Here is a 26,440-nt window from a genome sequence, read left to right on the forward strand (position 1 = left end):
TGTGCTCTCTTAGCAGGTTCTGTGACTCAGTCTACCGTCCTTCCCTTTTCTTGCTGCCACCACTCACTGTGCTGTTTGGGACATTTCTCCCCGGGGCCTGGGCAGGGAGAGGAATTCGGCCCCACTGACTCTCCCCTTTCCTCGCTACATCTCCTCCCCGGAGGCCTTGCCCGCAGGCCCCGGCCTGGTCTGAAGGTTCAGTTGCTCAGTCCTTCCTGCGTTTCTATCTGTGACTGCCCCTCTCCGCCTGCTTGAGATTCGGGATTGATCTCTCTCCTTGCTTTCCTTCCCTCTTGCTGTCGTCCCCTCCACGAAGTAGGTGTCTCCTCTTGGCTTACAATCAGCACGCGATGGTGCGTTGTCTATGCCCCTTTATTACAGCACTTTCCACGCCGCGCCATGATTACGTGTTTACCTGCATTTCTGCTCTCATTAGACTGAGGAAATGTCTAACATGGGTGTTTTAAACCCATTAATTTGTAACCTGGAGGTCTAGGTGGAAATGTTCTGGACTAGAGATGGGTTCAGAACAACAGAGAAAAGTGAAGGCTGCAGATAGAGATTGGGGCAGGTTTTTTCATAGGAGGTAGAGTTAGGGTCATAAGAAGGGACCCAGGGACAGAATGTGAGGAAACTGGTTTCGTGTCATGTTTCTCCAAGCACGGTTCCGGGGGCGCCTGCATCAGAATTACCCAGGGCTTTTGTTTTGAATGCAGGTCCCTGGACCCCAGCCTCCTGTATCCGAATCTCTGAGGGAAGGGACTAGCATTCTGCACTGAAATGAGTGCTCCCCCAGTCTGCCCCCACCAACTTGTATAAGCGAATGTCCGAGAGCATATGACAGACTAGTGCAGGGATGGACCAGGAGGGCCCGGGAGGGTGGAGGAGAGCCAGAGTGGTTTTGGTCAATCCACGGCATTCCTTCTCCACAGGGTCCTGGACAGCGCAATCCGGGCTCCCTTCCCAAAACCCCAGAACGATCAGGAGACCTGCAAATGTGAAGGGTTTAGTGGTTCTTTCTGGGCTTAGAGGCCTAAGAACAGTGGGTCACTGGCACTCGGAGCGGGATGGCTGGGTGACTGTGGCATGTCAGTGCCCCTGCCAGCCTCTTTACCAGTGTGCTGGTAACAGTGTGCCACGTGACAGTGTGCAGACTACCTGGGCACACACTGACTCAGCTGCTTACTGTATCTGGGGGGGGGAGTGTGGTAAGACTCGGCCGTGTTTTTCAACCCTACAGACCCACTCCCTCTTTATAAACAAAGACTTTTACTATTTGTTTACTCTACCATCCTGAAATGAAATTCACAGGTCATGTAACCTATGCACAAGTACACAGAATTTTTATTCTTTTTTTACAATTTTTTCAATTTTTAAAGATTATATTTATTAGAGAGCACGTGCACACACAAGTTGGGGGAGGGGCAGAGGGACAAGCAGACTCCCCACTGAACAGGGATCCCGACGCAGGACTCGATCTCAGGACCCTGGGATCATGACCTGAGCCGAAGGCAGACATTTAACTGACTGAGCCACCCAGGAGCCCCACAAGTACACAAAATTTTTAAAAAATTAGTAGGATGCCGAACTGTAATACAAGGAAAACCAAAACTCACCTGTGTGTGTAGTTCGGTAGGTAAACCCTTGGGTGCCAGCAACACCTGAGAACGTAACAAAGCAGTCATACTCTTAGAATAATTGTGAACTGACAACTACAAAAGCAGACTGAGGCAGGTATGTCATACCAGTGCCATGAAAACCACAAGCTGCCTTCCAGTTTTTCTGAAGCAGTTTTTTCTAAAACGGTGCAACATTCTTCGTAAATTTCACAACAAAATAAGAAGAGTCTCTGCCAGTCTGTGCATGGCAGTCACATACGTAAAAAACTCAGTGTACATTAGGACATGCCCCAAACAGATAACTTTGTGTTTCCATGGAAAAAAGGGTGAAGTTCTGGGCTCAGAGGATGATAAGCCAGTTTGTCGCTAGTGTGAATATCCAGCGGGGCATTTGGAAGCTACACAGCGAGCGGGACGCTTCTTCACTGTGTGGGACCGTTTGGAACATCGCAGGACAAGTAGTGTCTCTGGCCACCTGCCAGTCAACTGAAAACTCTCCCACAAGTTCCTATGTTGCCCCCTTGGGGTGATCTGCCCCACTGAGAAGCACTTACCTACCAGGCAAAGCCCACAAGGACCCTGGAGATCAAACAGTCCACATTTGGAGGACTGCCCAGTCCAGCCCGTGGAGATGACCATTCGTGCCCCCTGCAGAGGGTCAGAGCCAGACACGAAGGTTCTTTCCGGGGGGACGGGGTGATGGCCCAGCCAGGGCTGCCCTGCCTGCGTCTCCAGGCTCAGCTTCTCTTTCACCTACTCTGCGCTCCCGCCATGCGAGCTTCCTCCGTCCCTCCAACTCACCAGGCTTTCTCCCGTCACAGCCGGCTACCCAGCTAGCGGAGACGCTTTTCTTCCCCCTCCCCTTGCTAATGCCTATTCATTTTCACAGGAATGGCATCACAGTTCAAAGTACAGGCGCTAAGTTTGAATCTCACTTCTGCCACTTCCCAGCTGTGTAACCTGGGGCAAATTACTTAACCTCCCTGTGCCTCAGAGTCCTCATCTGTAAAATGGAGATACGATAGTGATGTCTACTAAAATAGTTAAAACAATGTTAAGGTTTCTATGGGAATGTAAATAATACGCATAAGGCATTTAGCAACGTGCTTAGCACTTGACAAATGTTCAACAAGCGGGAGCTGTTTTTATAGCTATTAGGTCAAGTGATACTTCAGGGAACCCATCCCTGACCCCACTGACCAGATCAGATCCCCCTCTTATTTGGCCTCCCATCTTTGAGTACTTCGGCTTCAAGGTATTTATTACTATTGCATACGCTTTCCTGAGTCATTTATGCCAACCTCCCCCTCTCTTCTCCATAGCTTTCTGAGGGCGGGCTTCATTTTTCGTATGTTCATTTTCTTACCTAGAAGAGTACTTGGCACATGGTAGGTAGGTATCCAAGAATGGATGATGGGGTGATGGGTGGGTGGATAGATGGATGGATGGATGGATGGATGGTGGCTGGATGGATGGATGGATGGATGGATGGTTGGATGGATAGATGAGTGGATGGATGGATGGATTGATGCGTGGGCGGATGGATGGATGCGTGTATGGATGGGTGGATGGGTGGGCGAATGGATGGGTGGACGGATGGATGGGTGGATGGGTGGGTGAATGGATGGGTGGATGGATGGATGGATGGATGGTGGGTGGCTGGATGGGTGGATGGATGGATGGGTGGATGGGTGGATGGATGGATGGTGGGTGGCTGGCTGGGTGTCTAGCCAGGTACGTGTTTACTGCACACAGTTCTTGATGGCAGGTCCTCCAAGTGCTTCCTTGCTTCTAAACCATGCATTTCTTGCCTTTTTGTCATTTCTTGTTATTTCTTCATTCCGCCTTATTGTATCTTAGTCCAACCAGGTCAATCAGAGACTTTATTTACCACAACAAATAAGGGTCTGGGAAGATTTCTTTATAGACACTTAATGAGCACTGACTGTGTGCTGAACACAGAGATAGGCTTGGTTTTTAAAAAGTGAATGACAGGGTCCTTGCTCTTGTGCAGTTTATGGTCCAGCTGGGGGAGACAGACACATTAAATTTGGCCAGAACAAAATACCACAGGTATAATGCTGGCGCTGAGTGTTGAGCTTTATGGAAACTCCTGGGAGTTTGGGAGGAGGGTCTGAGGAGGTTCACTATAGGTACAGGGCAGAGCTATGTCTGAAAGGCACCTGGGGGTTGGACTGGGTGATGTTTCCAGAAAAGGCAAGATACAACGTTCGCTGTTCGGAGCCATCTCTGAGGAGTTCGCTATGGCTGGAGCACAGAGCTGTAACTTCCTCCCACAGCACAGAGGCTGCCCTTGCTAGAATGATGGCCATTTATAGCTTGGGGATTTTCCTTCAGATCCTGACTTATGGTGGCGTCGGTGCCCCCTTGTGTAGGTAAGGAGTAGGCGTGAAGCTCTTACTGAGGACCTGGGGTCTGGGCCACCTCTGGATGTGCCTCCTGACCACGACTTACACAAACATTTGTTTATGGGACGTCCGAATCTTCTTGAACATCATCTGAAAGGACTTAAAGCTCTCTCACCGGAAATAGCCATCCTTGCTTCTTCAGAAACTATTGGTTGTACTCTAACCATTTAAAGAATTATAACTTGCATTTATATTACAGCACTACATTTTTTTTAATGCTGGGGCCAAAAGCTACAGTCAACTAATTTTTAGTTTTAAGCTAATTAGTAAACTAAATTTTAATCACTCTGGGTATTAGTAATCCCTCATAAACACATACACAGCTGAATCTTCAAAGACCGAGCAAAAGGAGCCTTAATGAAAACCCAAACCTTCAGGCACAGACGGCATTTGACAAGGATCTTCGTGGCCTCAAAGAACGCTCTAAAACTGTCACAGTCGTTTGATCCTTCACTCATGACACAAGCAAGATGGACCATCCTCGACATTTTGTGGAGTGAATTTCCCTTCAAAAGCGGGAGGCCTTCTAGGACAGACCCCGTTTCTTTTTATCTATGATATTACCACCTAGCTGGATCCTTAACTCATAAATGTAGACACTAATTTTCCATTCCAGCCCTTCTTTAAGTAGCTGGAGGCTTTGTGGTACCAGGGATTCCAAACGAATGCCTGACATTTCTAAAACCTTCAGAGAAATTAAACAGTTATCCTTGATAAAATGGCACAGGCCGAAGAGCTTCACTTTTGACTGGGGTTAACTCCACGCAGTGGCGGAGGCAGCAGCTGCACGTCTTGTGCTGAGGGCAAACCCTCCTTGGCAGTCGCACAGGTCAGTTATCAGCAAAGATAGGAAAATTCATCATTAATTAAGTATAGCTTATTTAAATGACTAAAAGTTTCTAAAACATGGAGTTCATAGGGAATTAATTATAAGATTTCTTTTTTAAAAAAATTAGAGCATGCACATAAGTGGGGGGGGAGGGGCAGAGGGCAAGGGAATAGCAGACTCCCCACTGAGCAGGGAGCCCGATGTGGGGCTCGATCCCAGGACCCTGAGATCATGATCTGAGCCGAAGGCAGACACTTAATCAACAGTGCCACCCAGGTGCCCCAGTTATAAAAGAATTTCTTGATGAAAAGTCTGATAACCCCCAAATAGAGAATCTCTGAAGTCTTTTCAGATTCTCTGATTTTAGCTTTAATTTTGCAGCTTTCATTTTTAGCGAGAAAAAAAAAATGAGAAAGTACCAAAAGGGTGTTGTAAAGAGTTCCTTTTTAAAGTCTTTTAAAAATTCCTTTGATTTTTTTCACTCTTCATGCTCCAGCACTGCCTCTTGCCCTCAAAGGGACCGCCAGTCCTGAGTTTTTCCCTTGCTTGTTCCGCGACCTTCCAGGTATGATCGACAGCCTGCTCTCCCCCAGTCTCATCGACGGTGCGCTCACCAGACTGGTCCTCGTCAATGCCGTGTATTTTAAGGGTTTGTGGAAATCACGGTTCCAACCCGAGAACACAAAGAAACGTACATTTGTGGCAGCCGATGGGAAGTCCTATCAAGTGCCCATGCTAGCCCAGCTCTCCGTGTTCCGATGCGGTAAGTATCTGCGTGACCGCGTCCGACAGCCCCTTCACTTAGTCCAAGAGCAAATCTGACTGGGATTTTTTAAAAAGGGCAGGGCAGAGGAGGGCAGGGTTGTTTTAAAGTTCAGGGTAAAGTTTTGTATTCTTTACAAAGGTTATGTATTAACATATAACATATAAGCTTTTAGGTTGAAAATTTAAAGAGAAAGGACAGCTCACAAAAGATGAAATATAAACAGGCATTAAGCATATGAAAGCATTATCAAGTCCTCATTAGCTACCTTACCTTACCAAATTAAAAATAAAAGTAAAAATTTGATTTCTTTTCCACTTACCAGATTTGCAAAAATTACAAAGATTGACAAAGCCCAGTCGTGGCTCCGGTGGCTAGGGGACGTGGGCGCCCGGATCACAGTGGGGGAAAGGAGCTGTGGGATGGGGGACTTGCTAGGAGCCCTATAGTGATCCCACGCCAAGGAACGTAATCTCTGAAGATCATCTCACCCTGGCAAATAAATAAAAGCCAGATACATACATAGAGCGGAACATATGTGATAAATAGATTTGGATTTACATAAGTAGAAAGATGATACAATATACGGTTGATTTCAGAAAACAAGTTCTAGAACAGCAGATGCTAATTCATCTCATTTACATAAAATACTTTCTATATATTCCTCCATCTGTAGAGACATGTCTTGGAGGATGTTCACTAAACTGCAAACGGTGGTAGTATTTCGAATCATTATTTTTCTTCCTTTGAATCTGCAAATTTCTAAAACAAGCATGTGTCAATTTTACGATCCAGAAAACAATGACCAACCCCTGCCGTCATTACCACAGCACGGATAGATGAAATCTGGTGATTCTTTTTTAAGCCTGGTTTCACTGAAGCATTTGTCCTCCAATTCAAGTTGATCTTTTTCCTCTGTAAGTTCGCCTTTGCATCTCCGATCTGGACCTGAACACACGGGCCCCGAATATTCCCCTTGCATGTTCAGTCTCGGAGTACCCAGTGCTGCTCAGTGTTTGGCCAGCTGCGTAATTCTCTAAATGAAGGAATGGCTCGGACGAGCGATGCAGCAAAGTCACTTTCCTTCTTGCTTATCGTTCATCAAGCTTCTAGGTAAAATTTTATCATTCACTCAAATGTTCTTTTATTTTTTATTATTTTTTAAAAGATTTTATTTATTTATCTGAGAGAGAGAGATTGAGAGAGAGAGCACAAGCAGGCAGAGAAACAGGCAGAGAGAGAGGGAGAAGCAGGCTCCCCGCTGAGCAGGGAGCCCGATGCAGGACTCGATCCCAGGACCCGGGGATCATGACCTGAGCAGAAAGCAGATGTTAACTAGTCCCTCCTCCCCGCTTATGTTGCCAGGAAGACCTCATTGAAACGCCAGCAGGGCCACCAGCTCGCATCTGAAGCAAAGCCATTTTATTTTAGGTCAATCCTTATACAATTCTCTGTTCTAATAAAACAACTAAAAGTGAAGGGCCTTCAATGATCGTATGTTTCTGTTGCTGAAAAATAAATGTCAGCAGTGAAAGATTAAAATGCAAGGATCCTGTAGACATTCCTATGAAACATTAATATGTTTGTTTTTACAGGAATGGAACATGTTTTCTGGATCACATAGCATGTTCCTAGAGAGGGAGTTGCGTATCCGGGTAGCTTTGCCATTAACAACTGATTTGTCTAAGAGTGTACGTGTGTGTTACAGAAGGTAATGCACAAATGCGTTCTTATTGTCAAAGATTCTAACCGTATAGAACCACAGTAAGCTGGATACCTTCCTCCCCCTTCCCTGAGTCACTCCCTCCCCTCTCCATCCTCTTCCACCCTGTTCTGAGGCCCCAGGAGGCTGCATCGGGGCTCCCTCGCCTTCCGTTGAGTTGGCTGTGGGGTGACCTAGCAGGTGACAGGGCTGCGGGAGGAGAAGGTTTGGGGCGTTGACTTCCAGGCCCTCCCTGCAGTCACCAGGGCTGCTGCACCCCTTCAAGAAAGGTCTCCACTCCTGTCAGCAGATGTGGCCAAGAGCCCTTTCTCTCTGGGTCACCCGCTTTCCTCCCCCCTCCCAGCCTACGTTCGGTAATGTTTGTAGCCTAAGGTACTATCCTGAATGGCTTCTCTGTTCTCTACCCATGCTTTCTAAGTACTCCCGTCATTAAACTCCTTTTCAGTGACCCAGTGATCCTGTCTCTTCCTATCGGACCCGTACTGGTAGGCACTGAATTCAGAACAGAAGGAAAAGCCCTTCTGTCCCCTGTTCTCGTTCCCTCACAGTAAACACTGTGGACAGCCGCCGTCCTTCTTGCCCTCCTCCCTGTGCCTATCAACGGTTTACTGAGTCACCGAGAATTGGAACCCGCTCTCTTCCTGGGTCATGCCATGGAGCACACGGGGCTCCTGCGTTCCCTGGTCTCCCTCCTGGGCCAGCACAGCAGCTTCTCGAAATAACACAGGGCAGATTTGTCTTGTCGCATCTGTGAAGACAGCACAGCAGATACTTGTTTTCATGATGACAGACCGCTTAGCTGGTCACCCCTGTGCTGCCTGTCGCCAGTCTGGCCAGCACGACCAGCCAGTGCTCAGAGATGGGCCGTTGCCGCTGAGCTCAGAGGCCGCCCTGGCCACTCACACGACCCCTGCAGCCCCCGTCGCACGTGTCCTAGGCCTCACCACGTCCCCTCAGTCACTGTGGAAACAGTGCTATTCCATGTATCTGTCTTCCTGACCACCCCCCCACCAAGACGCCGTCAAGATCTCTGAGAAGGTTCACTTAGTAACGTTAAGAAGAGAGGGTGGAAAATGAAAGAGGAGGGGAAAACCCTTCTGATTATGTCCCACAAAGTAGGAGCACTTTGAGGATAGAAATTCTATTCAAAAAAAAAAAAAGCCTTTGAAATCTCTTTTTTTAGAAGAAGTATATTTCATGGCTTATTGCAAAATTTACAAATAAAACATTGCAATGAAGCAGAAAGTAAATGTTCTCCTATAATCCCATTTCCCAGCATAAAAACCGCTATTTAGTGGTAGGTGTATTGTTTGAGACCGTTTCTATGGATATAGAAAATGTCTATGAAACTTTTGCATACATAGGGCTACACTGTAATATCTATTCTGTAATCTGCTTTATACATTAGATAGTATATCGTGGAAAACTTAATTTATATGGATTTACTTGATCCTTTTATCAGCTGTATAATATTCCGTGGCATAAATGTTTTATAATATCCTATGGATATTATTATTATACATATTACTACATTTTTCCTGTAATAAACACTTCAGTGAGCATTCTTATACATAAATCTTTAGAAACCGAGTCGGAATTTATGAAGGTACTCTCCTTGGGTAAGAATTGCTGAGTCAAAAGTTGTTATAATTTTTTTGATTTTATGGTTATGAGTTTAGGCATCAAAGACTTTATTTTGAAAAAGACCGCTAAGAATTCCAAACATATATGTATATATGTGTGTATATATAAATAGATATATGAATATATAGTATATTTCCAGCTTCCACTCTCCTCTGAGCTTCCAACTCCTACCAGCCTATCCGAATTACCTCTCTACTTGGTTGTCTATTAAGTTTTAATTCCACTGATGAAATATATTATTGTCCTCACCCATCTAGTTCTCCCGCCATGTTCCTTAGCTCAACGGATGGCACCTACACTCACCCAGTTGCTTCAACCACACCTCCTTCCCCATCATCTCTCCATAGACCCCCTTTGCATTTCGGCTGGAATATGGGCCACTACAGGCAGTGGATCTGTTTTTTGTTTTCAAATCTGTATTTCAATTTCTTCTGAAGTAGAGCTGAAAATTCCCCCAAGAGCTCAGCAAATCCATAAAGCTACTTGTAGTAGAAGATAATTGGAGGGATTTTCATCTATAAAGTTTTCCCGATAGTCAATATTTAAAAATAGTCTCTCTGATTTTAGAGGCCAAGAAGAGTTCTTAACATTTCAGCGAGCCTAGTTACTTCCTCCCTTGTAGGATTTTTAAAGAAGGAATCAGAATCTTTAGGGGGCTTTCCAGAAAATCTAGATCATCCCCAAAGTACCACTTACAGGAAGTTCTAAATCTTCTCCATGTTTTTAATACTTAGTTCTTTGCCTATTACTTCTCATTAAAGGTTTTGTTGATCCCCATTCATCTAAGAGAAAAGATTTCTCTTCCCTTCTAATCTACTTCCTCCTTTCCAGCATGAATGAACCTGCTTCATTCACATTTTTCTATATTCCAGCATCAGTCCTCATAAAAGAACACTCCGTCTACTTCCCAGATGTTAAAGCCCAGAGAGCCCGGGTGGGACATTTTAACAGAAAGGTATCTGGGACAAAGACAGGCTCCCTGCTCTGACACAAGGCTCCAGATCCCCTTCCTTGCTTGATTCATTCTGCCCTGGCGCTGTGCCCACTGCCGCAGCCGTGGTTTCTCTTGGTGGACGGAGGCTGCGTTTCAACTGTTTGAGCAGTGACCGAGCACTCAAGAAGAAACGCATTTTACAAAGCTGCTTCCTTCAGTAGATGAAAGTTTTTACTGTGTGCAGGCCTCTGTGCTGAGCACTGTGCTGCCTGGATAGCCTCGTCCAGTTTTCATAGCAACCCTATAAGCCAGGCCCTGTTATCCCATTTTGCAGATAAAGAAACTAAGACTTAGAGTTAAGCCACTTGCCCAAGACCCAGAGCTAGTGCGTCAGAAGAGGCAGGATTTGAACCCAGATCTCGTGTGTTTAACCTCAGCCCTTCTCCTCTGTGAGACGATGCTGGGAAAGCAATCCTTTAGTGATCAGGTTAGGAGACGAGAGGTGTTATTTTGCCCCCTACCTCCTCAAGCCACCAAGCAAAGATAAGCACGGAAGCGGTGTATACAGAGGCATCCTAGCCAGCATTTGCCATCAGTGCCTGTGATCAGAAGCAGAAGTAGGGCCAGGGAGAAACGAATCACCGGGCGGATGTGAGTGACGGGGTACGAAATGCTTCGCGGTTATTCATATTCCTGATCCGTTAATGGTCCAGTGGAGGGCGCCTGGATGGCTCAGTCCATTGTCTGCCTTCCGCTCAGGTCATGATCCTGGGGTCCTGGGATCGAGCCCCGCATTAGGCTCCCCGCTCAGTGGGGAGTCTGCTTCTTCTTCTACCCCCCCACCCCACTCGTGATCACTGTCTCTCTCTCACTCTCTCTTAAATAAATAAATAAAATCTTTAAAAAAGAAAAAAAAAAAGATGTATCCAGTAGAGGCTGGATCCGCTGGTGAAGGTAGAAACTGTCTCCCCCACTGGAAAACACACCCCAGCTCGTAATTTTTCATTATTCATGACCCCAGTTCTTCTTATCAGAGCAGTAAACGTCTCTCGAAGTGGGTAACGGATGCCTCCAGGTCCTTATTTCATGCCCTGGAGCAGTCATTTATTAACTGCTTCCCAAACCGCACAGTTTCTAGAACAGCTCTGTCAGAGTCGGGGCCTCCTATTTTCTTTGAAGATTAAAGGGCTCATTAGGAAGTGCTGTTTTTTCTGACTCTCCCATTGACTTTCCAGTTTCTGCTGAGACCATTTTATTACACAAGGTAAAAGGAAAGTTGAAGAATCCCGTCTCTGATTCTTCGGCCGCCCCGAGACAGAACCGGCCTTGAGTGACAGTCCCCGGGCAGCCGGAGCCGGGCCTGGCCGCGCAGGGGTACCGAACAGCCCCGCGGGCAAATGCAGCAGGATGGGAACGGGATATACTGAGCACCCCCCGAATTGCCCACAGTTTTCTTCCTGAAGGAGAAACTCAAATGTCATCCTGTCATGTCACGTATTCTAATAGCGTTGCTATTCTTTACCAAATTTTATAGCTCAAAGTGTTCGTTAACGTAACAAAGACAAAGAAGGTTCATGGTCTCTCGCTCTCTCTCCCCCTCCCGACCCCCACCCGTGGAGAAGTGGCTTATTGAAGTTCCCGTCTCACACGCGGTGACTGGCAGAGGTCGTCCCCAGAGAAAAGACAAGTGAAAATCATGAGAGAAACTCTCTCTTTTCTCTTTTTCTTAAACACGTTATTCTTCTAGGTCATCTAGAGAAGGGGGAGGCCGCGGAGGGGCCAGCGTCCAGCGGGCACCGGCCCTGGGCCAGGCCCGGCCAAGCGCCTTACGTATTTTTATCTCATTTAATGAGCACAGCGACCCTGTGAGGGACGTAGTTTTTATGTCCCTGATAGCTCCGTTCTCCATAGGAAGAGGCACACGGAGGTTAAGTGCCTCACCAAGGTCACTGCGTTCTTAGAAAAGTCTGAAGTGCTTAACAAACCATTTCAGAGATCCGCCGGCAATCTAGAAATGCTGGCTTTCCATTCACGTAGGTAATTTTAATGTGTCTCTCATTACGGGCCTGATGTAAAGGTTTCACGGGATCCTGAGGCACGTTCCACGGAAGATTCTTGCCCAGGAAGTCAGTGGCCTCCGGGGGGCCCGTACCCCTAGCTGGGCTTCCAGCTGGCACCTTCAGGAGCCCGCCTGGAGTGACAGCTCCAAGCAGTCAGCACACAGCTGTCCTGCTCAGCTGCTGAATGTTTTGAATGTTTGACAGGAGACAAGAGGGTTCTAGGATCAAGTGAGTTCAGGAAACCTGGGGACAGCTCAACAGCTTTCCTTCAGAACATCTCAGAGCCTTTACAGACTGGTGTATACTACGAATCTGCAAGAAAAATCAGTCCAGTGCTTCCTAAACTTACTGGGGTACAGAATCTGTCTACTGGGCCGCAAGCAGGGTGTGTGTTCTCCTGACAACCGCCATTTTGAGAAGTGCTGGTCTAAATTGTTTTCAGGTTTTTATTAGTAAGTGCCAATACCAGAAGGTGTCTAAAAGCCGTAAGGACAGTTCCTGGAAGAGTGAGGAGGGAGTCGGGGTAGTAGAGTAGGAAGGTCATCAATGGCGTTAGACATACTGAATCTAAGTCCTAGCGTTCCACTTTGTAACCCACGTGTCCCTTGGCAAGTTACTTAATCTTTCTAACTGTAGCCTTCCCGGCTGTGAAATAGGACTGCTCTGCTACCTCGTGGGGCACTGTACATTCTAAATGTGTTGAACCGGTTGGCGTGGGCCCTGCACAATGGAGCTGTTCATCCCTTTCTCCTTTCTCTTCACATGCTCACATAGGCTCAGCCAAGACCCACTCTCAGGCAGCTCCAATTCATTCCTTTATTCACATGATAAGGGTCAGCTTCTTGCAAAGCACTGTATTCTAAGTGCCTCATGATCTAGTTCAATTCTACTCAACAGAATTAACGTTATTCTAGTGACGCCCAAAGGCGTTTTGTTAGGACATGTCTAAATTGAAAAAAGAGAATTCTTTACCAGGGAAAGAAGAAATAATTGTCTGTATCTTTGTCCTTCTAAGGAAACTATATTTGGAAAAGAGAAGTTTTCAAACTGAATCGCCCTCTTCCCTCTGAAGCTACCCATGTGATCCGCAAACACTCATGCCACTTCTAGAAGTCATCAGGGTTACACTGAACCTGCCTCTGATTTCTTTAGGGTCTACGAGCACCCCCAACGATTTATGGTACAACTTCATTGAACTGCCCTACCACGGGGAAAGCATCAGCATGCTGATCGCCTTGCCAACCGAGAGCTCCACCCCGTTGTCGGCCATCATCCCTCACATCAGCACCAAGACCATAGACAGCTGGATGAGCGCCATGGTGCCCAAGAGGGTGCAGGTCATCTTGCCCAAGTAAGTGGTCCCTCTCCCTGAAGAGCAAATAATGGGAGTGCTCAGTCCCTGGTAGCAGTTGTGTTAGATACCAGCATGAGGCTTAGAAATGGCACCGCCGAAATCCTAAAGCCTGGTTTAGGTCATCTGGAGAACACACAAACTGCGAGACGCCCAGTAGGCAGATTCCGTGCTCCAGAAATTGCATGATGGGAATACAAGGCTCTGCTTTTGTAGAAGCTCCCCCCCACCCCCCCAATTCCTGTGCCTCTCATGTGGCAGGATCACGACAATGGAGAGGGAAGGAAAGGAGGCAGCCTGGCCTCTGAGTCTCCACAAGACCTCAAGCTCCCTAATAACATTTTCAGGGCTTTTAACGTATGTAATTTTGTTCAAGAGACTGAAAAACACATGTAGAACCGTACAGTAAAGGTTAGTAGTGTTTCCGGTGTTTTGATAAGGAGTTTCATTTTCGTCTTCTTAAGTTTTAGCTGGAAGTTCTTGAAGGCCAAGGTCCAAAAGCTGGGTGGTAAGGAAATACCGTGAAACCGTCCAGGCGGAATTCTTACGTTAGTATCCTATTATGGCAGTTCTTTATTACACCCTAAAAGTGTAATATTGGTGAAATTTGAACTGTTACGACTTGAAACCAAGGGGAAAGTAATCCCCAATTCTGCCTGAATCCTAAATTTCTAACAGGTCAGAGAATGCTGTATACCCAGACCTGTGAAAGAGGTAGTGAACGTCCCCCGTCTGTGATCGTGCCGCCAGTGCCCAGAGCGTTTAACCAGCCACGACTCAGGGAGGGAAAGATAGCTTCCAGTTCTAACGGCTTTTAATTCGCCAGTCACTGAGTTAAATACAATCCGAGGAGTCCGTTCGTAATGAGTATTAGTAATCCTCCCAAGATTTTTTTGTATTGTGAAGTGAGCCTTCCTGTAGGTGGTGCTTGATATAAATGAATAAGATGATAGGTCGCCATTCTAGGTAAAGCACAATTGTGATGGTAAATAATCATTAGAGCCCATCCGCCATGAAAATCTGCTCACCTACCCCGTCACTCTTCCACCAAACGGGAGAAAGCCTGGTAAAACATCCTCTGAAGATAGGTTTAAGAGCTGACATTTACATAGTAAGTGTGGCTCTAAGGCCAGATGGGTCACAAGTGTCCAGGAAACTCTTGTGACACCAAATAGAATGCACTGTCACCAATTCCTGATGTTGGTTCCCATTTTCATAGTAAAATGCTTTCAAAATCCCAACGAGAAGGAGCAGGAAATGTGTCTCCTCTCTTTTGACCAACCCCAGGACCAATAAGGATGGTTCTTCCGGCAGCCAGGCTGATGGCTGTTTGGCTGGAAATGGGGAAAACCTGTAGCTATTCCAGTCACTGTTGCAGATATCCCCCCATCAGCGTGAGGGAAGGGCTTCTGCCGCTCTCCCTGAGAGCTGGAATGGGGGAGCCGGTAGCGTGTGAGGGTGAGGCCCCCTTGTTTGCTGCTACGCCGTGCTGCTCATTTTGCCAGAGATGAGATGTTCTCTGCTTAAATCTTGGAACTACAATTTCAGATACAATTTAGATTGGTGTTCAGAGCATACTTAAAAAGGAATCCGTTGATCAGCGCTTCCCCACCAGCACTGATTATATCAGTTTGCATCGTTTATGGTATAATGATTTTCCCTTATTTTCTCCTTTCCTGCTAGGTTCACAGCCGTTGCACAAACAGACCTGAAGGAGCCCCTGAAAGCTCTTGGCATCACTGAGATGTTTGATCCATCAAAAGCAAATTTTGCAAAAATAACAAGTATGTTCAATTTAAAACTTAGTCTTAAACTTGAAGACTGTGTTACAAACTGGGTCTCTGATTTGTTCAGAAAGAAAAGATCAGGGGCACCAGCGTGGCTCAGTCCGTCAAGCGTCCAGCTCTTGATTTCGACTCAGGTTGTGATCTCAGGGTCATGGGATCGAGCCCCGCATCAGGCTCTGCGCTTAGCAGGGAGTCTACTTAAGATTCTCTCTCTCGGGGCGCCTGGGTAGCGCAGTCGTTAAAGCGTCTGCCTTCGGCTCAGGGCGTGATCCTGGTGTTCCGGGATCGAGTCCCACATCAGGCTCCTCCGCTGTGAGCCTGCTTCTTCCTCTCCCACTCCCCCTGCTGTGTTCCCTCTCTCGCTGGCTGTCTCTCTGTCACATAAATAAATAAAATCTTTAGATAAAAAAAAAAAAAAAAAGATTCTCTCTCTCCCCCTGTGCTTTTCCCGCTGCTCTCTCTTTCTCTCTCTCAACTAAATAAATCAATCATTAAAGTTAAAAAAAGAAAGAAAGAAAAGGTCAAAATTAGGAGCGTGTTGCCCTGAAACTCCCCAAGATTTAATCTGATTTATCGCCGAATGCCGTTCATCCTCAGTCATCTAAATCAGCAGAAATCATTCATCCCTACGTTTCCCGTGTACATTTCCCGTGAGGCCCAAGGGACTCTACAGTTAGAGAAGACCTGCATGTATCGTCTTTATCACTTACAAGTTTAGCTCTTAATTAGGTATTAGTCTTTCTTTTTCAAACACAGACTATTCCCATGTTTGAAAAATCAACATTTTTAAACTCTCAGACACCTGCTTCCCTGAAGCAATAGCAGGCTTGCACTAGAACCAGATACGTATTTTGGCATTTAATGACCACTAATCCGAAATAGTATAAATTCAGAGGGGGCTGATTGGAACCTTTCTTCGCCAGAGCATCTAGGGTGCAGCTGGTATTATATCGCTTCATGTGCCCACATAGGCACCTTTTCCTAGCGTTATATTCCTATTGACTGTAACTCAGTTCTTGGTCCTTTTAATTTGGAGCCAGCGACCTCCTCCCAAAGAAAATCATGACTTAGACATTATTTGTACCCCTTTTGTGTTTTTCCCCTTGAAGTTCATTACTGACCTCGATGGCCTGCAGGTGAGCACCTGTGTGCCCGTCCTAGGGCTGCACACGACATCCCTGGTGAACTCGCAGCTGTAGCGATATTCTAATGCTCTTTCATCCTCGGCTGACCAAACTCGCTTCTGGTCCAGCAGCCTGAGCATCACCGGGGAGCTTGTTTGAAGAGCACAATCTTGGGTCTCACCCAGACCTACTGATTCAGAATCATTTTAGCAGGATTCCTCAGCCCAGTGACGTTAGCATTGTTTCAGCCTGCATGTTCCCCTCCAAGGTTCTCTTCTGTGGCCCACCTTCTACGCCATGGCAACAGTGTGGGGGGGGGGAGGTCACAGGTGCTCGGAGGGAGGACCAGGTCCCTGCAATTCTCCCGAGATCTTATGTTTAACCTGCCGGTGACTTGGCGCCCCGCAGACATCCCTCTCATTCTCTGTTGGTCATATTAGCACCCAGCATCTGTGCAGATGGTTGAAAACCAGGTGACGCAGAAAGCACTTTTTCCCTTTGCTTCCAGACCTATGTCCCATCAAGGCTAGCATTAGTTTGTGTTTGCATTGTCCTCGAAAGCTGTGGCCAGTGGGTATTGCTGGAGTGATAAGGCTTTGCTGAGAAGGAAAGTGAATTCACTAGAAGGTTCCAGACGCACAATTGCCATTCTGAGTCTGGTTCTAAACCCTTCTTATGCTCAACACTCTTCTCACAAGTATGGCCGCGAGACAAGTGGATTTTGTTGTGAAAAGCTAGCACTTTGCCACTCACCAGCCCTCTGATCTGAGGGCAGATTTCTTCACCCTCTGTGCCTCAGTTTCTCCATCTGTAAATGCCAGCTGAGATCCTTTCTGGATCTGACATTTTGTCATTTACAAATAATACTGCCTTGCTGCTTCTGGACAACTGGACATCCTTTTTAAAGCTCTGCCTTTTTATTCTTTTATTCAATGCTGAGTGACCAGGGTTGAATTGATAGACGGACTAACACATTCAGGGTCGGGGAATCCCTCCTCAGAAGTGATATCGCAGTTCACTTAGCAGAGACGGAAATTCACGGCAGGTGACCGTCACCCTACAGCCTTCAATCACCAGACTAAGAGGTCACTTCTCCTGCTACCTTTTAAGAACTGGAATTTGCCATGGGTTTGAAGTTACTTCCCCAGCTGAACGGATGGCCTACGTATCACATAAATGCTGTGTTTGTTTTATTTTCTGGAAACAGGGTCAGAAAACCTGCACGTTTCTCACATCTTGCAGAAAGCAAAGATTGAAGTCAGCGAAGATGGAACCAAAGCTTCAGCAGCAACAAGTAAGAACTGGGTCGGGAGAGCCGGACTGTCACTCTCCCCGCCACTTAGCAATTATGTAGTGAACCTGGTCCCCCCCCCCCCCGCCCCCGGGCACTGTAGGTTGCCCCTCAGGTGACAGGAGTGAATTTAGTGAGGACCTGCCTGCTCAGGGCTCAGAGTCTGTGTCATTAAAGAAAGCCCCTCAGGGCGAGACATTCCTCCAGGACAAGAGTTGGCAAGCTCTTTCTGTGAAGAGCTCGGTAGTCTGTATTTTCTGCTTCGTGGGCCGTCCCGTCTCCACCCCCAGCTTCTCAACTCCCAGTAGCTGATAGGAGCCAAGGGGCGTGGCTGTGTTCCAATAAACCTTTATTTATAAAAACAGGACCTGACCCCTCAGACTCGGCCCCAGGGCAGGGGTTTGCTGATTCCTGCCCCAGGAAGGTTAAAGCATATTCTGAATTCTTATCGGCAGAAAAGCCCAATCTTCATATTGAAACCTAAAAGAACAGCAAGTATAGGATTGGAACTGGGCAGGCAGGTCTAGCTGGGACGAAGAAGGAGCAGGCGACTGTTGAATTAGGGCAGGACCGCTGTGCCGCCTTCTTCGATAACTAGAACATCCATGTCTGCTTTCTCCTCGTGGTTTACATAATGAAGGAGAAAAGAGAACAATCTTAGGTTGGTTTTCATACCCCCTAATTACCCATCTGAGATTGGGTGGGTAGATCTGGCCCAGCCCTGGACTCATAAAGGGAATATGAGTCCCAGCTCTGCTTGTAACTGGGTCACATATTTCCGGTCATTAAAGGGTACCATTTATGCTCCAAACCGACACTTTATTGCCTTTCTAGAATAAACATTGAATTTGTAATCCTTTAAAATAGCATCAGAAAAACAAAGACCTAGAATATGAGTACTTAGAATTTTTCAGATGCCTTTTGTCTCTTCTAGGTAATTATGAGTGAGAGCTGAATTTTGCCAGTTTTTGACCAATTTTGCCAATTAGTGTAACTGTTGGGACTGGCTCCGTAATTTGCAGGGCCCCTGTGCTAAATGTAGAGATGCAGCCCTTGTTGACACTTATTAAGAATCTGAAGTCAGCAGCAGCAGAGCACTGAACCGAGTGGGGGGTTCCCGTGAGTGGGACTGCCAGGCCACACGCCCAGGAAGCCGGCCCTGCTGGCTCAGTCACCAGGGCTGCTCCAGCAGTGGGCCACAGACAGGGGGCTTAGGCAGCAGAAGTTCATGTCCAACAGCTCTGGAGGCTGGACAGCCAAGATCAAGGGCTGCTTTCTCCCTGTGCCCTCACGTGGCCTTTGCCGTGTGCACCCACATCCCTCATGTCTCCTTCTCTTAAGGACACCAGTCCTATTGGATCAGGGCCCGGCCTTCGCAACCTCATTCAGACTTAAATACCTTGGGGGTCAGGGCTTCAGCGTAGGGATTTTGAGGGGGTACGGTTCAGTCCAGAAGACCTGCTAACCCTTGACTGCTTTTCAATAACCCTGGGTTGAGTGCTTTACCCCAACGTAGCTGCAGATGATTCCTTCGTGACATCAAGCCCAGTCATTAGTGCTTCCTGGGGTTTGAGGAAGAGCCCTGGGCCATCGAGGAAAGACTGGTGCAGTTTTATCCCCAGCACCTACCGTCCTGCAGGTCCCTGTCACAAGCTTCTGAAATCGAAGCCGCCACGGGTAAGCCCTGGCAGAGCGAGCGTGTCTAGGACTACGGGCTAAGGAAGTTTGCTTTCTGAGTCCAGCGTCTACACCAGCTAGGTTGAACAGCCCCATGGGGTAGTGGGTCCCAGATGAGAGGTCTCCGTTACCATGCAGAGGGGACCTACCAGAGGAAAAGGCACAGACAAAATGATTGAAAACTAAGCTGGGCCTTGATATTCCAGGAGGGATTTGGCGAGGCTAAAAGGACCAGGGGGCCTTCCTCAGCAAGGAGATGGTGTGAATAAAAAACAGCTAATAATAACAGTGAATACGCATTAGGTGTTTAAGTGACAGACACTGTTCTCAGAGCTTATAATATGGTTTATGTCTTTTAATCCTCATAAAAACCCTATGGAGTGAGTATATTTATTAGAGAAGCTGGTACCCGTGTAGACTGAAGGAGACACTGAGTGCAAAGGGCCTGGCCGATGGTAGGGGTTCGGTAAGTGGTGACCAGTGGGTCTCGTCTCACCTGGCCAGCCTATGGGACGGGCACTGTGTCCTCCAACTCCAGCATCGAAGATCCCTGCTGGCCTCACAGTGCGAGTACAACACATTTTCTTTTTCTTCCTGTAGCTGCGATCCTAATTGCAAGGTCGTCACCTCCGTGGTTTATAGTAGACAGACCTTTCCTGTTTTTCATCCGACATAATCCTACAGGTAAGCCGCTCTTCCCTTCTGTTGTCCGCTAACCATTAGAATTCAGAGAGGTATATGGAGTCATGGTTAAACCCAGCCTCGCTTCTCTTAATTCGTCTCCCTTGTGTCAACAATTGCAAACACTTTGAATAATAGCACCGCCCACCTCGAAGAGGTAAGACAACCACGGCTGGCTGTATTTAGAGTGTGATGGAATCTTCTGAACACTGATCTTAGGTCTGTTGGTTTGTTGGTTTTTAACATATGGAGAGCTCTGCAGCCCTTTTGGGGAATTTTGACAGCTGTTGATTTTTTGTCCACATTTTTGTAAGTGCAGTAGTTAAATTTTATAAGAAACTGCACGTCCTCAAGCTCTGTAAGCCCCCTCTATTGTTAACAGCCTGAGAATTGTTAATTCGATAGATCTTGGCTCCCTAAGTCATGGGTTCAAAGTTGCTCTGCCCTTTAACTTCATCTTTAAAATGTGAAGAACACTAGTTCTTACCTCTTAGTACAGTTATGAAGAATAAGTAAGATTGTCCTTAGACTCCGGGAAACAAACTGAGGGTTTCAGAGGGGAAGGGGGCTGGGGGGATGGGTTAGCCGGGGGATGGGTAGTAAGGAGGGCACGTATTGCATGGAGCACTGGGTGTTATATGCAGACAATGAATCATGGGACTTTACATCAAAAACTAATGATGTACTGCAGGGAGACTAACATAACATAATAATAATAATAATAAACCAAAAACATAAAAAAAAATAAAATGTATTGCTGGATTCAGTTAAAAAAAAAAAAAAAAGATTGTCTTTGTGGAGAGGTTGGCCTCACGTTGGTCCAGAGTAGAAACTCATATATTTCAGCATCTACTCTGTTTTTTAATCAGTAACACAAGCTAGTTCTTATCCTTTTGTCTCATTGCATCTTTAATGTCATAATTCGTGTGCTCCTGCACCAAAGTCCAATATGGGAGTCTCAAGCCACACATGGCTATCTAACTTTAAGTTTTAATAATTAAAATGAAATATAATTTAAAATTCAGTTTCTTAGACTAGCCATGTTTCAAGGGCTCAATGGCCACATGCGACTAGTGGCTACCATATTGGACAATGAAAAGATAGACCGTTTCCATCACTGCAGAAAGTTCTAAGGGACAGCTCTGCTTGATCACAGGTTAATCGCAGCCTAGGGACTATCCCTTAAATACGCCTTCTGTCTTATTTTAAGAACTGGTTTTTAGAGTTATGCTTTGTTTCCTTCTAATTCTGTAGGTGCTGTCTTATTCATGGGGCAGATATACAAACCTTGAAGAGTGTACAAGAGAAACCATGCAAAGCAAAGGCTCCTTTGCGATGAAAACAAGACTCCTTTCCTACATCTTTCATAGTTCTGTTAAATATTTTTGTACATTACCTTCTTTTTCAAAACTAGTTCTTAGGAACAGAGACTCAATGATGCAAGCATTTCTGTTCTGGGATATATATTAAAGGGAAAAGGGGGCAGGACGGCTGGAACACTGTACTGACAAACGAATAGAAAGGCTTCAAAATGTCTAAAAAATCCTTTAAACTACTGAGCTAACCCTCTTGAGTATTTACTGTCCAGTTCAGGAGTTTTGTTTTGTTTTGTTTACACGTGTGGCATTTCAGAAGAAATTGAATCAGTGTGACGGGGAAAAAATTTTTAAAAATTTAAAAAAAAAATGCAACAACCCATTTTATGGTAGCTTTTACTTTTTTATGAAAAAAAATATTATTGGCCTTTTTAATTCTTTTGTTTTGGTCCCATCCAAAGTCTTGATAGTAAGCATTATTTCGGGGGTAGAAATAGTGAGATCTCTAGCCTCTTTGGGTATTTTTGTTGTTGTCGTTGTTTTCTATAATGCATGTATTCACTAAAATAAAGTCTAAAAAATGAATGTCTTGCTAGACAAGGTTTGCTGTTGTGCAGTGTGCCTGTCACTACTGGTCTGTACTCTTTGGATTTGCATTTTTGTATTTTGTACAAAGTAAAAAATAAAGTGTTATGAGTAGTAAAAAAAAAAAAAAGCCATTTCTCTCTGATTGAAAATACAACAAAAGAAACAGAGCCTTTTAAAAATACTTTAACTTCTTCTACGAAACCTTTGCCCTTGGGCCCGCAGCAGAGAAGCCAAGGCCCCTGGCCGTCTCCTCTTTTCCTGTAACACTGGCAATCAAACACTGTCCCTTGCTTCACCACCTCTCTGCTTATAAGTCACCGCCAAGGAGTAGAGGAGGGCGCACGAGGGCAATCCCAGCCCTCGTCTCAGCAGGGGCTCGCTGGCGGCAGGATTCAGAGTGTTCCCAGCAAAGAGTAGGGTTTTACAGCAAGTGCACATGGAAGGTGCTGGGTCCTGAGACAGTTTGAACTCAGCGTGAACGGTGCATGTTTCATTTTCAGTGATCAGCCAGAGTGTTTGTTTCCTGCTAGGACAAGATTTTTTGTTCTGTTCTGTTTTGTTTTTGGAGAACTGCTCACAATTTTTTATTTGCCTGGTTTGTTGTCCTTATTGCTTTACTAATTTCCTAAAGGTCTGAGTCATCTAAATCAGAATGGTTTAAAATATGTATCAAAACTTAAAAACATTTTTTTTAAAAAACCCATGAGCTCTACTCATCACTCTTTATACATTAAAACTTTACATCCAACACTCCAACAATTTGCCATCTGTGATTCTTATTTGTCAAGTGGGCTGAGCTTTGCCATTTGCAACTATTTAAGCACGGATGCTTTGGTTAGCCAAGAGAGAAAGGAAGAAGGAGTAATTGCTTTCCTTAATTAAGAGTAAATGCCAAAAATGTATTTTGAAGGGTTAACACAGATTACTTGTACTCTAGCAAACATGCTAGCATAGTTACTAATGCCTTTTAGAGCCAGTTTTACTCATTTTCTGATGTTTTGGTCCCATTCTGTTATATTATTTTGAGTAGTTTGAGATAGAAATAGCGTTAGCACTGATCCAAGAATTATACACCCCATTTATTCATTTGGGCACCTGCTGGGTACCAAGTATTAGAGGGTACAGAGTTTATAAATATGTCCTTTCCCCAAATAAGTTAATCATGGAAGGGAGAGCGTGAATTCTAGGTAGGCCAAATACCTAATTGGTGTAAATGTATTTACAAGATATGCAAGTAGGACCAAGAAGGAATTAATCCAAGAGAGAAGCCTAAAAGTGACTACAGGGCCAAGACTAGATCCCTGAGCTCTTGGCTCCAGCAGTGCTCATTCCAGAAAAGACCAGGACAGTTTGCTTTGCTTTTTTTTTTTTCCCCCAAGTAAGCTCCACACCCAGCGTAGAGCCCAGCACAGTGCTATAAAACCCACAACCCCGAGATCAAGACCTGAGCTGTGAGATCAAGAGTCAGATGCCCAACGGACTGAGCCACCCAGGTGCCCCAAGACTTTGCTTTTCTAATATGACCTAGTCGAGTGGCCCTGTTGTGTGTTACAGATATTTTGCTCCCCCAAAATAGAAATTGGTCACATTTTACTGAGCACATTAAATTTCAAAGTATCTGGTCCCATTTCTGAATGCCTCTTCAGTATATTAGATAGTAAAGTTTCAAATTTATGACCTATAGAACTTGGAAGAATCGTAATATCAAGATTCCTGGACTACCTCTGTTTCACTTGAACTTCCCAGCTTATCTTTAGCCCTTTCTTACCTGTCAGCACCCAGATTCTGACCTGACCCTGGCAGTTTCCAGAACTTATTGAGAATCTCTGGACTGGGGGAAATTTCTTCTCAAATTATTACTTTTATATAAGTCAACTTTTATCTTTGGATACACTTCAGTCAATGAGTCTATAGGCCTTGTCTTCAAAAAGATAAAATTTAGAAAAACTCCTTTACTTGAGGGAAACTGAAATAAACTTAAGATATGGAGATTGCCACAAAAAATCGCAGACCTGTCATAAAAGATCACGTTTGCTGTGATACTGTGATTTTTTTTAAAGATTTTATTTATTTGAGAGAGAGACAGAGAGCTTAAGGGGGGTGGGCAGAGAGAGAGGGACAAGCAGACTCCCCACTGAACGCAGAGCCACACGCGGGTCTCAATCCCAGGACCCTGAGACCATGACCTGAGCCTTAGGTGACTGAGCCACCCAGGAGCCCCAATATTGTGATTTATAATAAGAGATATGTATTTGGTTTTCATCCCCATTTCTGGCACAGAGCTCCCCAAACTCTTGGAATTTACAAAGTGATAGCTATAAAGGTCTCTTTTGTTAATGTTGATGGGGTATCTTTTGGCCAAACTAGGCAAGCATCCGGAGAGCTTGGTCATGGGAGGGAGCCATGGAGGTTACAAGGCATCTACCTAATTCCAAGCCCTCACCTACACACGTGTGTGTGTTTTCACAGAAGGCAGACCAGCGGTAACCTGGACTGCCAGCCAGGGCTAGATCTGGTGGGCTGGCCAGGGTATCCTCCAAAGAGACACCTGAGAGCCTTGATGGCTACAGAAGGAGGCTGGTTGCTAGGAGACCCAACCATGTGATTAGAGGGCTGAAACTTTCAGCTCCACCCCGCTGACCTCTGGGAAGGGGAGAAGGGCTAGAGGTTGAATCAATGGCCAGTGGCCAAATGATTTAATTGACTATGTCTTTGTAATGAAGCCTTCATAAAAATCCGAAGGACAGGTTCAGAGAGCTTCTGGGTCAATGAGCACTGGGGGATTTGTATGAGCGGTGCATTAGCGAGGGCAGGGAAGCTCCTCGCCCTTCCCCAGACCTTGCCCTACGGATCTTTTCCATCTGGCTGTTCCTGAGTTATACCCTTTTATAAACCATCAATCCAGTACGTAAGAGGTTTTTCTGAGTTCTGTGGCTCACTCTAGCAAGTTAATAGAACTCAAGGAGGGGGTCCTGGGATCCTTTAATTTATAGCCAAAGGGTCAAAAGGAGAGGTGACAACCTGGGTGCCAATCGGCATCTGAAGTTTGGGGGGGTGGGGGTTGGCAGCCTTGTGGGCCTGAGCCCTTAACCGGTGAGATGTGATACTCCCTTTCAGTAGATGATATTAGATTTGAAGTGAATTGTAGGATATCCAGCTGGTGTCTGAGTATTTGTGGTGTGGGGACAAAAAACCCCACACATTGGAATTGGGTGTCAGAATCTTTATTTGCTATGTATGTAGACATTTGAACAAACAATTTATCATATAGATTAGATGTCACATTGAGTTTGGGTAAGAGACGGGCTGCAATTTTCCTAAAGTAACAAAATGGTAGACCTATGGAACCGAGGCCAACAACCAGTAAAATCCCTCTTTGACACTTAATGAAATGAGGATTTTTCCATTCTGCCCGAGACACAACGGGAAAAAAGAGTAGGCACTGACCCAAATAAGTCGAAAGTTCTATGTCTTACTGGCCTTTGAGTCTTTGTCCTAAAAAGGAGATGACAAGTAACTTGAAAAAAATGCCAATTGTAAGACACAAGGGAGTGACTTTTGTCCCAGTAACTCTTTGTTTTTCTGAACGTGAAAAACTGAATGACCTATGAGCTCCACATTAAGGGGTCTAAGAAATTGAAGAGGGAGGAGCGGGGATTTGCCCTGAGCCCGCAGAGTAGCAAACACCACTTCCTAGGACTGGTCATCCGGGGGCTGCCTGGGGAAAGGCGCAGACCCGGTTCACTGACTGGTGGAGGACTTCTCTGTCCTTGGCCTCCCATGACCGCTGAGAGACCCCGTGTCCCACCAAGAATCCACGTCAGGCCACCCAAGAGTGGAAGACGCCGCGGCTCTAAAGCCCATTTCTTCTGAGATTCCCCAGCTGCCCCTTTGACCCTCTCCCAAATCTTGAAGAAAAAAAAGATACAGATGTGATTTAAAGGGAAATTTGCTAAATGAGAAATCGCTGTTCTACAGGATAACAGGTACGTTATTAGTGTTTGCAGATTAAATTACTGAATATGAGGTACCGCAATGGAAGTGAGTTTTTAGATTTCTCAGCACATACCTCCTTCATCTGAAGTTTATAAGCCCAGCCACCCACGGTAAAGATAAGGGTAGCAGGCCTTTGCACTTGTCCTTCGTGGACAAGGGAACAATGCGAGCACCCACGGCGGAGTCCCAGGGGCAGGTTGTCAGGAGCCCGAGGGGGAGCACGGCCAGTCTGGTTAATCTGAGGATGATCAGCTGATTTCATTTTACCGTATTTGTCTTATTAACTGTATTGCCTGCTGATAGATACTCCGGCTCTGGCTGATTTGGCCGGCTGGGTAGACGCTGAGCAGTAGTGTACGTGGAGGAAGTGTCTTCGGCAAGTCAGGCAATTGCTCTGATTAGAAATCGTCTTCTCTAGCACTCAGTGACCTCATTACTCATCTCTTCTGCAAAACTCATTAGAACAAGCTCATTAGTTCATTTGACAATTTTAATATATAACAGATGTGGTAGAAAGGTATTCTGCAAATAATTAAATAATGGAGTTCTTCCTCAGTTGAAGGGGGGATGACGTTAATGTTTTTAATTTTCTTAATTGATTTTCTCCCAGAAATTTTTCTTACAACTA

General features: G+C 45.7%; 1 protein-coding gene and 1 long non-coding RNA gene across 2 annotated transcripts in view; both read left to right on the forward strand.

The window, feature by feature from the left end:
- The window catches only part of SERPINE2 (serpin family E member 2), a 61,614-nt gene extending 39,044 nt beyond the window's left edge, over positions 1 to 22,570 (forward strand). The window contains exons 4-9 of the mRNA XM_040639827.1: positions 5,443 to 5,640; positions 13,154 to 13,352; positions 15,036 to 15,136; positions 17,471 to 17,557; positions 19,832 to 19,915; positions 21,167 to 22,570. Coding sequence (XP_040495761.1) covers positions 5,443 to 5,640; positions 13,154 to 13,352; positions 15,036 to 15,136; positions 17,471 to 17,557; positions 19,832 to 19,915; positions 21,167 to 21,204 — 707 coding nt within the window. The 3' untranslated portion in view covers positions 21,205 to 22,570. The remainder of the gene's footprint in view (positions 1 to 5,442; positions 5,641 to 13,153; positions 13,353 to 15,035; positions 15,137 to 17,470; positions 17,558 to 19,831; positions 19,916 to 21,166) is intronic.
- LOC121104899 lies at positions 6,402 to 7,811 on the forward strand. The gene is made up of 2 exons (XR_005837257.1): positions 6,402 to 6,753; positions 7,236 to 7,811. It is a non-coding gene; the product is annotated as an uncharacterized LOC121104899 (long non-coding RNA).
- Positions 22,571 to 26,440: the final 3,870 nt, after the last annotated feature.

This window comes from Ursus maritimus, unplaced genomic scaffold (assembly GCF_017311325.1).
Source record: "Ursus maritimus isolate PB19 unplaced genomic scaffold, ASM1731132v1 scaffold_1, whole genome shotgun sequence".
In the NCBI taxonomy this organism is placed as follows: Eukaryota; Metazoa; Chordata; class Mammalia; order Carnivora; family Ursidae; genus Ursus; species Ursus maritimus.